Source organism: Rhinichthys klamathensis, unplaced genomic scaffold (genome assembly GCF_029890125.1).
Source record: "Rhinichthys klamathensis goyatoka isolate OS25496 unplaced genomic scaffold, OSU_Roscu_1.1 h1tg000109l_1, whole genome shotgun sequence".
NCBI classification, from domain to species: Eukaryota; Metazoa; Chordata; class Actinopteri; order Cypriniformes; family Leuciscidae; genus Rhinichthys; species Rhinichthys klamathensis.
Genome location: NW_026606647.1, coordinates 3,464,599 through 3,481,101, shown reverse-complemented (window position 1 = coordinate 3,481,101; position 16,503 = coordinate 3,464,599). Strand labels below are relative to the sequence as shown.

At 37.5% G+C, this 16,503-nt stretch overlaps 1 protein-coding gene across 2 annotated transcripts in view; it reads right to left on the bottom strand.

The window, feature by feature from the left end:
* Positions 1 to 10,570: 10,570 nt before the first annotated feature.
* vdrb (vitamin D receptor b) overlaps positions 10,571 to 16,503 on the bottom strand; it is a 29,145-nt gene continuing 23,212 nt past the window's right edge. For both annotated transcript variants that reach the window (XM_056253940.1, XM_056253941.1), the window contains exons 6-9: positions 15,944 to 16,130; positions 13,562 to 13,713; positions 12,185 to 12,301; positions 10,571 to 12,075 (exon numbers count right to left, since the gene is read on the bottom strand). In XM_056253940.1, the coding sequence (XP_056109915.1) occupies positions 11,822 to 12,075; positions 12,185 to 12,301; positions 13,562 to 13,713; positions 15,944 to 16,130 (710 nt within the window). In that variant the 3' untranslated portion in view covers positions 10,571 to 11,821. The remainder of the gene's footprint in view (positions 12,076 to 12,184; positions 12,302 to 13,561; positions 13,714 to 15,943; positions 16,131 to 16,503) is intronic.

Genomic DNA, 16,503 nt, shown 5'->3' with positions numbered 1-16,503 from the left:
TAATCAGAAACACACGCGAAAAGGCTGCCCCATATAAGAACCACCCCAGGCCACTTGCACAACCACCTGCAAATGCATCCCCAATCTCAGTTTCAAAATGAGCCGAGCCCATGCGTGTCCTCCATGTTTTAAAAGTAAAAAACACTTAACTATTTTGTATGTTGTGCCAGTAAATACCTGTGGTGACCTCACCGCATTCCTTTCCATTTGCCCTGATCTGTGCACCCGTGTCTGTGTTTGTGTGTGAATGACATTTCACTGCTACTTTGACATTCTGAGCATGAGCTAAACTGAGGAGACACGAAGCAACGGGGGTTTTCCACGTGATGCATGGGACGATTGAGTTTAATACGCTGATTTCACGCTGCCGCCATTTTGAAATCGAAAGTGAGGCTCCGGTGGGAAGAACCCCGGAAGTACAGATAAACAACAATGCCTTGGACTACCAACCTGAAGCTGCTGCCGCGATTTACACTATTGGATGTTAATATCCAATATAGGGTATGTATAGTTCGTTCCTGCTTCTTTTTTTACGCTCTGAATTATATATAAAAAATGTTTTATTTATAAATTAATTTCACTGTATATAGTCTAAAGTATGAAAGAAATGTATGTACATTTTTAGAATAACTAATTTCTACATTAACACAACAATATGCCATCGCATTCGCGACTCTCCTATGATTAAAAGCGACACTTCCGGTTTTCTTCCCACCGGAGCGATTTCAAAATGGCGGCTGCGTGAAATCAGCATATAGCTCTATATTGACTTCTAACATCGTGTATTTACTAATGTTACATAGGAATTCAGTGTGACACTACCAAGATTGGCGCTCTCATGGCTATATAACATTAATAAATGGTTGTTTAAAGACAGCACAATCATTATATTTTGTAATATAGCTTTAAAATAACTAATTAAAGCTTAGCATATGATTTAAGCAGTGGCGGCCTTAAGCATCTGGGGGCCCGTTTCAATAACTAATATGGGGCCCTACCCACATAAAACATAAACATAATAGAGCAGAAAAAGCAAGGATTCCTGTTGGTTTGCATCAATGGTATATTATTTTATTAACTACAATTATACAGCGTTTTACGTTGGAATAAGCCTCGCCCTTTCACGCAGGGTAACTTCACTTTTGGTAGACTGAATAAAGCTTTTCTTTTGTTGTCTGATATCTTTAGTTTTTCAGCACCACTGTACGTTTCATTTCCTCTTAAAATTATTTTTCTGCTCAAAATAACATTTTAACCTAACGGCAAAAAAGGCAAAGGTATAAATACATAAACTACCGATATTATACTTCAGATCGCTTAAGCCGTTCGCGGGAGTGGTAAACGTCGCCATGGTAACCGCGAGTTCTACCAATCAGAGACGTCAGTGTTTTGCAAATAACAAGGTTGATTTCGTAGCTTATTGTGGCTTTTAAAGGAGCAGAATCTTTCATTTCACAATCTCGTAGCTCGTGGTCAATGTACCTCGAATGGTTTAGACATTATGGCTGAAAATCAATATCCTACGGAGAAAATGAATGGGATTTTGCTGGTCTGTTGGGGCCCCCTTGGAGGGCGGGGCCTGTTTCAATTGAAACGGGTGAAACATAGGTAAGGCCGCCCCTGGATTTAAGCACATACCGGTACTAACGTTTGAACTTGTTGCCCTGGTTGGATGTTATGAAAAACTATGATGATCTGAAGTGTGCGAGATGGTTGGTAAGAACCAGTGTCAAATGCCATTTATTTATTCATAAAATGTGTAAAGCACCTTTTTTATGGTACAGGACAATAGAGAACAGACAGAAAGCAAAGAAAGAGGGGACAGGAACAGGAAAGGACCACAAGCCGAGGCTCGAACTTGGGTTGCCCAAGAAAAAATAAGCAACATTTCAGAATAAGGCCCACATGGCTAGCGGCTCCTACTTTAGAACCATTACCCACATTATGTCTCATTAGCATGTGTTCTTGTGTTTTTTTTTTATATTTAAAAAGTATTTATGATTTATGGTAGTGTTTGTACCATAAAAGTAGCCTATTTATGATTTATGACACTTTAAAAAGATTATATTACACAGAATTATATTTCAGATCTAGACTAGTAGACCTAGTTGGTTCAAAAACACTGACCCAAATTTAATGATGTGAATAGAATGTAGACTGTGTTTTAGGCAAGCACCTGGTTTGTAATACTTACAGTAAAGCTAACCAAATTCTCAGTAGGCAGTTGATCTTCAGTCATATCAGCTAGGGCACACTTCCAAGGAAACGCCCACAGTATTAATACCCAGACAGAAATAGAGAGGGGACAGGAGTTGATAAGACAGCCATTCATTTTTCAGCTTTTACTGAACTTTATCTAAAAGGCACCCCGCCCTAATTTAGACCCATGTTTGCACACTTAAACAGACACACACACACACACACACACACACACACACACACACACACACACACACACACACACCACACACACCACACACACCACACACACACACACACACACACACACACACACACACACACACACACACACACACACACACACACACACACACACACTACTCTTTTCAGCATGCCCAAAGAGCATTGTATTCTGTGAATTTCAGCACAGACGATTTTATTTTCATAATAAACAGTGTTGGGTGTAATGCATTACTAAGTATTTAACTCTTTCCCCACCATCATTTAATTTATTATTTAAAAAAAAAATAAAGTTAATTAAATGTCAGCCAGCATTTTTGGTAATTTTCACAAAAATTCCATGGCCCCCAGAATATTTTGTTGTATGAATATCTGAACATGCAATATATATACTGTATATATATATATATTTAAAAGCAGAGGGCCTTTATATATATATATATATATATATATATATATATATATATATATATATATATATATATATATATATAAAGGCCCTCTGCTTTTAAACAAAAAAATCTGTTTTATTTAGCTGCATACATTTGTTTTTTATCAACACTTGAATATGGGTAAGTTTCATAAAAAAAAAAAAGCAACACTGAGCACGTTTTTGTCAAAGACTACGTCTGGATCAGATTCAGTGTGATGATCAAAACATAGATGGAGTAACGTTAGATCGAGTCCATCAACACACTCAAAGCTTGCACAGTCCTATAGCTCGTCCTGGGTCGACATTTCACTCGGGGACCGTTTTGATTTATGCAGTTTATTGTTGATGATCGCATTATTTTTCATATGCATCTGCTTGCATATGAGAATTAAAAAGAGCAGTTTCATGTATATCCTTGTATTGTTCAACTTGTTGAGGTTGATATGGGATTTAGAAAGTAGTTATAAAAGGAATGCAATATTTTTTTTAGAGAGTATAATTAGTATGGTAATCTAATTACACTATTGAAGATGTAATTAGTAGCTAGTAATTCATTACTTTTTTTGAGTAACTTACACAAATTTATATAGGCCTATGTAAACTAGAAAACACCAAAAAAACTTATTTGGGTTACATTAAGCTTAGATTCTAATAAACCTTTTTTTTTTTTTGCTGTAAAATAATTTTGTGTAAATTCCAAAATTGTTTAATTTTTTTTTTTGAAAAGTCAGTCCATTAAAGAATGATGTTTTTTTTAAACCTTACTTGGTATTTCATTTTTCAAAACAATATCCTTGAGTATTCTTCACAAATCACTGTCAGTAAACAGGTTCCTGTTATAGGGGCACGTTGTCACATGTAATAAATTAACTGTTGTCCTGGCCAGTAACGGTGAAAAGTGTTCATTAGTTCGCACTTAGATAATCAGATAGAGTACAGAATATGTGTATTTGGCGTGCTGTCCGAGGAGAAGGCTCCGAACTCATAATTGGCCCAAACCCAGAGTACCCCCCAACCAATCCCTGGCTGGGATAGGAGGGATGCTGGAAAACCGTTGTGGAACAGAGGTAAGTGAACTCTCTCTACATAGGCCTCCTCTCGCACTGATTGGACTGATTATCTGAACATGCTCCTCCTGAACTTAAATTAATAAAACATTATTTTGAGTTGAGAAAACTTAAATATAATCGTCTATAAAAACCTGACTGTCAAAAATAACCAGAATCAATTTATTACTAATAAGGTTAAGCATACATGACTTATGAGACAGCTCATCAAACATCTCTGTAATTTTGTTCCTCAGATTTTATGCATATTATATACATGAAGGATCTAAAGTGGCTTCAAAGGTCAAATGCAAAGGTCAATCTCATGCAAGCCTTAAAAAGGGTTTATGAAAGCACCAAGAGTCACCACTCACCACCGCTAATGTTTGCAGTCGGGAAAAGTATTTAAAGGCACTGAAAGACTAATTTAAAGCCTAATGTTACGTATCATTTTTTAAATTTATGTGATGCTGCTTAGTGCTGTGTTGTGTTGTTCTCCCGTATGTCTCTTCTAATAGTGCACATGTGGAGCGAGTTAGGGCCGTAAGAGGCGAAGTGGTGGTTCCATATCACTCATGCTCAGTGTGTTCCATATCAAGTAAATATTGACTATAGTAATTTTGTGTACAAGAAAGGTAGTCTTTCTGCTTACTGTACAGAGATCCATGTAGGGAGGAGGGTGCCTGTTTATTTTTCTCCTGTTTTGTAGTTAGCCGCAGGGAGGTAAGATTATGTTGATTATTTTGTCCTGTTTCTTTTCAATGGGCAAGTAAGAGGTTAAACTAGTTAGCTGGCTATTTTTATTTTTGTTTTGGCTTTTCCCACTCCTGAAGCTTTTTGTTGGTCTCCTAGTCATTTTATGTTTAAATAAAATCTCCCTTTAATTGTATCCCCTGACCTAAGGGTTTTTCTTGTTTCAGAGTAGGCGTAGGATATGAGACTCCGGGCACCTCTGTCTAGTCTGCGGGGTTCAGGTACTCTACTTTCTTAACCTGTGGTTTAGCCTACTTTCCAAATTCCTTGTGAGGGTCTGACCGGGAGCTGTGGTGGAGCAGCTTTGTCAGACTATGTAACAGATGATGATTCAATGCCTCCCGTGTGAAGGACTCAAGAAAGGCCTGGAGAGATATAGAAAAGGCCTTCCTCTAATTTTGGAGACCGTTTGAAATCCACCACTCATCACATAGCTTCACTGACTTTGGTTCAGTCTCCCCTCCCTTCTCCTCCTGGGATCGGGGTAACGACCGACCATCTACTCTGTGGCACAAATAGGCACCTCTTATCTCCTGTTCCCCGCACGGCAACGAAAATCAACCTACGCTCTGCTAACTATCGTCTTGTGACTGTGCGCCCTGATAAACTCTATTCTCTCCTTATTCTCTCTCACACCCACACCCACACTCACCACAATGAGTTGAAGGTACTCAGGCAGATGGAAAAAACATGTCTGCTTTGTATAAGATATCTGAGAGATGCTCAAAAGATGAGATCTACCACTCACAGTCACAAACAAACACTCCAACTTCAATCCCAGCAATCCCACGCCAATCCAGCCAATATTGGTTGAGTAGCTGCTGTCATAGATCTCATTTCCTCAAAATGAAAGCAACTTGAAGACATGCGCTGCGTCTGAGCATGCATACTTCCATACTATATAGTATGTGAAAAAAGTGTAGTGTCCAAATTTACATTCATATTCGAGGTAGGTAAAAAGTACCCGGATCACCTACTACTTCCGTAAGGTTTTTGGGGGTGCACATTCGAAGGACACTTTATTACCCCATGACCCCAGGGGAGAAAGTAGGCATATTTAGACAGAGCGATTGTGTTTAAATCATTAAAGTAAACCTGTAGATGGAAAAGAAAACTCCTATAAAAGGAGGGCAACCTGAACAACTTAATCAAGGTCTTCAGGACAACATGCTGTATCCAAAATCCCTCTCTGAGGTATTTCTTTTGGATAAGTAATTACTTTGTGACCATTGAGTATGTTCACTTCACTGCCATTAACAGATCTTCTCCTTTGGCCTCATGGGATAGTAAAGTGTTCATTGGATGCTCACTTCAGAAGCAAGAAGCAGCAGGTCATCAGGTAGGCTACTTTTTGCCTACTGTTTTATGAATACTGTTAATTCTTACATACTACAAACCTTTCACTTACTGTTTTTTGCCTACTATATGGGAGAAGCATGCATATTCAGATGATGTTATAACATTATGTTGCTGATTACCTGATATAGGTCTGCGACTGCGTGTCTGCCATACTGGAAAGGTCACGATCAGTGTTGCCAGACGTACGATAATTATCGTATTTGAACGATAATTTTGACCTCTGTACGATGTAGCCTACGATCAATGATGAAAAAAATCCCATAATGTACGATAATTTCAGAATTTTGTGACACTTCAATTGGAGGTCATTGTAATCATATTGCTTCTAAACTCATTGATCTAGCTGTGGATCTACGTCATGATTGTGAGGAGAAAGTGAAGGTGAGAGAGCACGGCAGAGACGGAGAGAGCGAGAGACCTTGCGTGTGTGCCTCATGAAAGCTACACCCCCCGTCAACAATCCCCTTCCCCTCCCGCAAAAACCGTCTATGGCAAAAATTAATCCTACTCAGATCCTACTTATCCCAAAATGTTAATGACTTCTCTTAAAGGGATAGTTCACCCAAAAATAAAATTTCTGTTATTTACTCACCCATGTTGTTCTAACCCTGCATAAGTTTCTACCAACATCCTTCAAAATATCTTCTTTTTAGTTCAACAGAAGAATGAAACTCCTACAGGTTTGGAACAACTTAAGGGCGAGTAAATGATGACATAATTTTCATTTTTTGGGCGAACTAACGCTTTAAAAAAAAAAATTTCCAGCAAACCTCAAATAAAGTTCTCCAAAAAATAAATATGCCCTGGTAAACATTTTGAAGACTATTACACAGCCAATTAGTTTATTATTTGGGTTAATAATTATTAATAAGGCACAATCTATCCAGTGTAGGCTACTGAGGTGGCCTCCTCTCTGTTGATTGCCATTCAAAAAGATCTGGTGACCGTTCCTGGATGGCAGCGCTGTTCACATTGGCGACCAGGACCAGAGTCAATACTGCTGTCGATGTTATCTTTTTAATGTTGTGAAACTTGGACAAGTAAAAGTGACATAGCTTAGCAGTTAGCAAATATCAGCATAATCTGTTCCACAAGCCGATTGCCTCAGGCTCAGTGTGTGTGTACAGTCTCCATCTAGTGCCCATAAAAATAAATGCATGTGCGCTTAATATAATATACCTAGTGGACAACTTTAAAGGGATACTCCACCTAAAATGAAAATTCTGTCATCATTTACTCACCCTCAAGTTGTTGCAAACTTGTATGAGTTTCTTTCTTCTGCTGAACACAAAGAAAGATATTTTGAAGAACGATTGGAACCAAACCGTTGTGGGGCACCATTGACTTCCATAGTATTTTTTTTCTACTATGGAAGTCAACGGTGCCAAACAACTGTTTGGTTCCAATCGTTCTTCAAAATATCTTCCTTTGTGTTCAGGAGAAGAAAGAAACTCATACAGGTTTGCAACAACTTGAGGGTGAGTAAATGATGACAGAATTTTCATTTTTGGGTGGAGTATCCCTTTAAATGTTATATGTAATATATATTACATGGGTAAAATTTGCTTTGACAAAACAGGTTTGAGAATATTTAATGGGCCCTTTCTAAACACATGGCCACATGACAAAAATAAATAATTTTGCTAGAATAGGCCTACACAGCATACCCCACTCTCCTCTATATGACAAAATAATCAAAGAAACCAGTGTTTATTATTATATTCTTTTATTGATTTGTAAAACATTTGACCAATATTACATGAAATCAGGAACATGAATTTACAATACTTAATGATGAAAAAGAAGAGAGAAAAAAACAGACATTTTTAACCGTTTCATGAATGGTCATATTCAACTGGTTTTGTCCTGGTGAGCAGGCATACTATTGTTAGCCTGTAAACAGCTAGCATTTGCATTACAGTTTTCTTTATGGTACCGATTCACTCAGAGACAGAAGTGCTTCAGTACTTATGAGCCATTTAGTGCCACAAACTTTCTATTGATCTCCTGTCCTATGGTGCCCAGACAGAAGAGAGGTAAAGAGCATGTCTCTCTTCATCAACTCTTTGTCAGTTGACTCTGTCATCAATTCAAATCCATCTTCTACTCCATTTTAGGATTAACCTGGCATGAGGTATTGACCATAGAGTGTATATATGCGAGGTAATGTTTGAGCATGTGTGATTTGCATGGTAGATGATGTCCACTTGACAGATCACCGTTTAAAAAGAGAAAAAGAGAGAAGGCCATGCTCTGTCATGTTTTGTGGAATTTGTTTTTGCGGAGCAGCAAAATCCAACTGAGCAGTCAGAATAAAGAGGGGGAGGGGCCTGAGGATGGCCAACCAATCCCAGCAGCAACTGAACACTGTCAATCATGGAAGTGACCACACCTTAACAGCTCTCAGCTTTCTTGTGAACATGTACGTTTGTTGTCTGTCAGTCCGTGTTTGTGAATGTTTAAACGTGTTGGAGAAAGCTACGGATACAAATACTGTACACACAGATAATAATAGTTTAAAAAAATCTGATAAAACAGCTGTTAAGGCGTCTTTGTTGTTTAGTGATATTCATACATGAGGTACTGGGTTGTCCATGTGAGCCACTGCACAGCAATAAATACAAATATGAATCATAAAAAAAATACAAATCAAATGTGTCTGTTCCCCAGAGAGGTAGTTTGTTATGGTTACATTTTGGACTAGGAAAAGAGACCAACATCAATTTCATCTCTGTCTTTCTCATGTCTCGCCATCATCACCATCATGCATAATGTATATCTTGCAATGGTTTAAACATGACATGTCCTGGTTTGTCTGATATTAATTTATGGTAAGTGCTGCACGGATATTCTCACTCGTTCATCACAAAATCAGAACAAAACAAATAAGTGAATGATTACAAAATCGCTCAAAACTGGAAGATTGTTTTCCAGTTTAAAATTGAGTGTACACCCTCATCCCACAAAAAAAGTACTGAGCAGCTTAGTATAGAGAGAAGGCATGAAGACGAGAAAATAGACTGTCGAAAGAGAGCAATAAGATAGTGAATATATATATATATATATATTCACCAGCACTGGGCAGGAGGTTAGCATTCAATCGTACTTTCCTATATTTGCATACATACCCACACATACACACACAACCATCTGCCCTGTGCCTCCACCTGTACAGATAACAGAATATCAAAACTAGTCTACAAGAAAATATTTTAATCTTTTACATTTGCAAAGTAATACTCATTTATATATATATATATATATATATATAGCAAACCTTCCATATCATTAAATCTTAAGTGCCATGACTAAGTTATTTATTAGTAATTTACTAAGGAAACAATAACCTTTTCACTCACACACAAATTACCCATCTATCCTGGGCCGAATATGTGACACCCAATCAAATATGAATATACTTGGTGTATAGGTAAATGCTATACATCGCCCTCGCTTCAAAAAACACACGCTTCCACAGACACACACGCGCACTGCGCTTGCCTCGCTGAGGAACCGCAGTTTCCAGGTAGTTAAATTCAGCTTACATGATCATTAAATCGTCGACCCAGTTCCGACACCAAACTCACACCTACAGACAATCTTCATTAACGATGATTAACTCTCATACCACAGAAGAGGTTTTCCTAATGACCCTGAGCCCTGACAGAAAAGTAGAAGATTCATACAAATCAGACTTGATTAAAAAAGAGATTGTGGAGAAAGTGGAGAGAACAAGATATATAAAGCAACAGAGATAGTGCTCTGTAAGAATCAGCCCTCTAATGCGACTCAGGGAGTCGACAGTCTCGCAAATATCACATTCAGCTATTATACACAGTGGAGAAAAGGACTCTTACAAACTTAAAAAGCATATTTAAAATGAATAACTGTGAACGACTAAGGCCAAGCTAAGGCAGCTGTGTTTGGTTTAGAGGACACAATGCAGGCAGTGGCTAGAGTGATATTAACACGACGCACAAAGACATGCAAAAACGTCTATACCATGGCTGACATGGTATTAGGTGTCTGTAATTACTGTTTAGATAATAACAACCAAGCATAAGAAAAGAATGTGCTGAGTTATGCTGTAATTAGATTATGCTTTGAAGAACCTGCCTGTGCAAACAAATATCAAAAACACCCAGGTAGCATGTAAAAACGTAGTTACTGATGACAAACATTAAGATTATAAATTATCCAGCATGCTGCTATTAGAGTTACCTTAAAAAAAAGTGAGAACCAAACAAGTCTTATTTCTCAGTAAATCATTCCTACTAGTGTTTGATGCACAAAACCAAAAAATTATTTGAATCTCCCAAAACCTGTCAAGAAGATACCCGTGTCATATTTCAACCCAAAATAAAGTAAAAAATTTTTGTTGTTGCAATTTTACAATATTCTCAATACATTTTTCCAATTAATTATATTTATTAAGAACATTTTCTGATAAGTTTTCATTACTGTAATGTGAGAAAAAAAGTTATTGATAGAATACGAAGAAAAAAAGAAATATTTAAAATGTTAAGCATGTATAGATAATTGTAATCTAGATTATATATTAATTTTCATATTACAGTAATTAAAATTACATTTGGGGGGGATTTTTTTTTCTTTTGGCTTGAAATATGAGAACCTAGAACTTTTTTTTATTATAGCTTTGTAACTTGTGAAACGTACTATAAATTGAAAAGGGGGGGGGATCATGATAAAAAGCATTCAGGATATTGAGGATTTCATGTGGAAAAACAAATGTGATGACTAATGAAGAAGGTTAAAGCTTTGTTAGGGAAAAATGCAATTAGTTGGATTAATCTGAAAAAAAATATTAAAGAAAAAATTAATGATGGAATGCAAGAGCTGAGAAATAAGTAACCTATAGGATTTACAGTTGTGACTTCACAACGATGTAAAGATCAGAGGTAAAGCTCTCAGTTAAAAAAAAACAAACCCATAATTCATGGTTCCAATTCCTGTGTGTTTGTATAAACGCACAGTTAGATTGTAGTCTTTACATATTGATTATAGCCAGCCAGGGCTGCAGGGTCTCTCTCTGCTAGATTCTACCATAAGCCACAAGAAGCGCTTATATTAAACTCTATTTACACTAATCGAAAAAGGTATGAATATAGATACCAAGACCTATTTACAGGTTAGCTGTGTGGCAAGCGCTAATGCTGCCCTAACCACTTTGCAGAGGCGTCAGATAATAGGCCAATCACAGCAGAGGCAAACATTAGAGAAGACAGCCATTGTGTAGCAACCTATCAGAGCTCTGGAGGCAGAGGAAGGGGGCGGAGCTGCCGTTTAATTGGTTAAGTGGCTAGGCGAGGAGTGAGTTGGGTGAGCAGTGTGCTTGCATTAGTATTTTTAACCCTGTGCATTTAAAGGCAGGAGGTGAAGAGACAGGACATCAGCAGTAGTGGACAGCGCTTTGGGGACCATGCAGAGGTTTAGAACAGGACCGCACACCCACACACTCATCCTACACATGCAGTGTAATACTGTTGGCTATTGATAATACAGTAAAATATTACTGTATTGAGTTGCCACAGTGAAAAACACCATGACCATATTACATTCTTGTAAGAATGTACTCCTTACATACAACAAACAAGAGGAAACATCTATGGCACTCCCTTAGCTGATCTGAAAATGATGAGGGATACACACACAAACACATACATCACTCACAAACTTCGTCCTGGAAACTCTGTATGCATTTTAAGGTGATTGTCCGTACATTCACTCCACACCTCTTCGGGTCACACCGTTTAACCCGCACATCTTGGATCTGACTCGGGTGAAGTAACTAGGTGACCTGTCCTCCGAACACTTCCAACACCAGAGGGGTCAGCTGCATGCTGTGTTCGGGCTGGAAAGAAAGGGAGCGGTACTGCTTGGAGTGCTCTTCGTTCAGGCTACGGAGGTCCGCCAGCTTCTGGATCATCTTAGCATAGAGCAGACGGCCCCCAGGGTGATGCGCGAGGATGTACGCCTGCAGGACCTCAGATAACCTGTCCTGCAACGCTTCCACTCGCACGTGGTCCTGCACCCCGGGACGGTCTACGAGCACACAAACACAGACAAATGAGATTCCTGTTTGCAAGCATGGGCATGTTTTTAAAAAGTCTCAGTCTGTCTAATGTTTAGTGTATTGGGAATACACACTGACCTGGAGACAGCAGACAAATAGCCATCAGCAGCACATGTTCCTCCTCATGTAGATTGAGCTTTTTTAAGCCCACCTGAAACTTCACCAGAGGCTCCAACAGCTCCAGAGTGTGTCCAGCTGCGCCCCCAAACATACACAAAATCAGGATGATTTCATAAGGCATAACCACGGGTGCTGTTCATCATAAACTAAGGACATTTAAAAATATATAATTATTATTTTTGAGAACCCAAATGTGACCCCCCCCCCCCAAACCCAACAATATAGCTATTGTTTTATAATTCATATTTAATTATTATTATTACATAATTACTATAATTATAATTAAAAATTTACAAACTTAAAAAAAAACTTACAATACAATAAACAATACTTTCCTAGCATTTATGATAATTTCTAATTCAATAATTAGTATAATTAATAATAACAATTATTATTAATATTAATCAATAATTTAAAACCTAAATATGTCATAAATAAAACAATAAACAATACTTTCATTGCATATATTGGTAACATTTATGGTAAAATGTTCATTTGTACATATACATTTCAAGGCAATGTATTATGAACTAATATGAATTCATTTACAATAGTATGTTTATAAATTAACATAAACCTAGATTTAAAAAAAAATGCTGTAAAAAATAATTAATTGTTAGTTCATGATACCTAATGGTAACGAATTGTAAAAAGTAACTCAAACTTCTTTTTGTGAAGTGTACGTGCTATATGTCCTTTTTTTTCTTTTCTTTTTTTTTTTTAAAGATTTACTATTTTGGTATTAATCATCAATACAAAGATTTGCATACATTTTCAAGTGTGGTCCAAGTGTCAAAATAGTTTTTGCAGCCAGTGTAATTTTCTCCATGCATAAAAATGGGATAAAAAATATTTAAAAAATAAAAATAACACATTTCACCTTTAACCTGCAATGCACTTTTAGAAATCATAAGATTAACTGCTAATGAGAAATAAAATACAGTAAAACTTCCTCTTCAAAATCAAGGAAAACTGTTCAGTGTAATTTTAGTATGATTACATATTATTGTAGTATTTATTAATGTTTTGACTTAGCTTTTATATATATATATATATATATATATATTCAGTTTTCATTTTAATTTGTTATGTGGTCTTTTCATTTTTATTATAGTTTTTAACATTTATATTTTGCTTCAACTTATTTTTATTTCAATTTTAGTACATCAACTTCAATTTGTTTTATTTTAGTTAGTTGCCAAGGCAACATTTCTAATTTTCGTTTCAGTTTTTTAAGTTTAAGTTGTCCATGTAATATCTATATCTTTTGTTTCAGCTTTATTTCATTTAACAATAACAACGCAACTGTCTATCCCTGTGAGCTTGAGTTTGTACCTTTTGTCACATCATTGACGCAGTATTTAAAATCTGGTCCTCCACAGCTCCAACTCATGTCCTCTAGACTGAAAGACTGGTTAGACCTTAGCATGATCACTTCTATAGCACTGGACTTCAGCAAAGCAATCTGATCTTCAGCTGTCAGCTCTCTGAGACACACACAAACACATACACGTCAAATGTTGGCTCATGCTGGATTCTGTGAATGGCAGATGTAGAGGGAGTGGGTGAATCCAGTTCAGATAACATGACACTCCTATGGTTACCACAGCAACCTGCGCTCCGTAATGCATATGCATGTACGCACATTCTTAGGAAGCGGGGAAATACATGGACGTGCACAGAGGAAGGCAAGAAACATGTACTGAGAGTGACGGTTTAGAAGGTCAATCCTATTTTTATGTTCCTGAGGAAATCAAATAGATGGCACTCATGTCAACAATAACCTGTTGGGAAAATGGTGGAACTTTCCACAAACGAGCACCACTAAATGGATGAAAGGAATATAGAACACCCTTGTTCAGGGTCCACAAAAGATTTTGGTTCCAGGCCCTGTGAAATTAAGAACCAGCCCTTGCCATCAGGGATATCAGGGTTGTTCACCATTCAGTTGAATTGAGCAAGACAATTCAATTCTGAATTCAAACAAGACTTAGAATTATAATTTAAATTCAAATTTGAAGAAGAATTAAATGAATGGAATGTAATTAAAGAAATATAGCTGCTTTAAATGTAGTTTTTAATAATATATAACATAATTATGTATATATTATTAATCAAATAATACATAATTTAAAGGCACAATATGTACGATTTTTTCGCCACAAGAGGGCGCAGTTTCCAACAATAACAAAGGCGTAGGTTGATGACGCAGTGATGAGCTGAATGATGAGACTTGCTGTCAAGCTGATGGATCTAATAATGTTTATGGATGAGTGCAAACAATCATGTTTTTTAACATTACTGGCAGGTCGCGATTGCTAAAGAGACAGATATCACACGCGAGTCCCGCGGATATAAAGGAATAAGGACATTTAATTCTACCGAACTACACGCAAGTGCTGGATTACTCACACAGGTCAGTTTATTAAACGAATTAAACTTGTGAGGTAACACAGCGCTGCTTCACTTGGTCTAACGTTACACTATCACACTAAACGGCATTTAAATGTGTGTTGAAAGTTATAATGTTATACTACGTGTTAGTTCGTTTGCTATACGAAACTAGCAGTAAGCTAGCCTCGTGAGACCATCCTGATCTCGCGAGCTTTCAAGGTTTCACTCGCAGATCAGTCTGGATACTTTCCGTTAAAGAAAATTTGGGAGCAGTTCACCAAACGAACGTCCAATCAGCGTTGGCTTTGAGGCGGGTTGAGGTGTGACGCAACGAGAAGCGCGTCAGTTCAGTCTAAAGAACATGTCGGCTTCAGCGGATGAAACTAGCATCAGCGTGGCTATCGAGCAAGTTTTACAGAGTATTTCTTCACTGAAAGAAGAGCAAAACACTGCTCTGGAGGCTTTTCTCAGAGGAAAAGATACGCTCTGTTAGTACGTCATATGCTTCGTTGATCTGATTGGTTGATTTGGCCCGTCTATCACCAACATAGGCCAATCAGCTAACCAGTATTTTCGCCCCTTACCAAAACTACTTCAACGGAAGGTTTCCAGATGGATATGCGGAGCAAATCCATCTGGCGGAGTCAGGTTAGCAGTAAGCTAGATCAACATTAGAATAACATACTGACCATATTCTAACATTTCATCATGTTGAGCTAACGTTATATTACATTGATTTGTTTTATGTACATTTGCTCACCTGTCTAATAAAGCTGTCAAGTCGTGACTCGTGAAGCTCTGTCGAGTCCAAGTTAGTCGCGGACGTGGAGCTCTCGGCATCTCAAAAACGCCACGCTGATATTGATCCTCATTTTAGTTCTCCTTGTTTGTCCCAAAGTCTGCTTGCCATAGTCCATAATGACTGAACAAAACAACAACAGCGTGCAGCTAAACGTTATGCACTACGCGGTTGTCCACGTCTGTCGCCATGGTTACGTCATGGCTATGGCAGTATGAACGGAAACCGAGGATAGCGCGGATATTGCGTCATTGACAGGGAACATTTTTTTCTGGGACGGCCACTTATTTAAAATTGGAATTTCTCTGAAATAAAAAATCTTTGGAGACTTTTGGGATATTGTAAGTACACAACTGCAGGAAATATATCACACTGTGCAAGTGATTTTTGGATATTTTGTTACAAAATTCTTACATATTGTACCTTTAATAAATTACTTTAGATTACTGTTGAATTTCTTCAAATTGCAATTCAGTAATTCCTCCTGCCATTTCAATTAAAATGAACTCATGAATTTCCTTTACCTGAATCCAGGAATCATCTTAGCAAAGCCGATGACTTTTTGAATGCTGTAGGAAACCAGGTCAGCCAGGTGAGGGAGCATGGAAAGACCGGAGCCCTCATCCTCCTTTGAGTCCGGACTGGAGCTCAAACCCTGCTCCTGATACATCATCAACAGATTACTCAGATTCATCTTACGATCTCCTGACTCTACAGATGTGGAGAAAGAGATGGGGGGAGAAGAAAAAATAATTAATGCTTTGCTTCATCTCAGCAACCTTCAACAATTCATGTAATAGGTACACTGACTGCAGTTTGCATTAAATAAAATTAATGATTCATTTTTTTTATTAATTATTCTTGTGGTGGGCCAGTGAAAATGTTGGTAGGGCATGTAAAAATCTGAATCAATGGCCCAAGAAAAAATAAAAGAAATGGACAGGCACACTATTTTAATACACACTGGCTTATAACTCAGTCTACTTTGCTGAATAACAGAAGCGTTATCTCCCCCTTGTGTCTATTCCAAAATCTGCCATCACCTTATATAATACAGTCGGATAACAAACAACTTCTGTTGCAA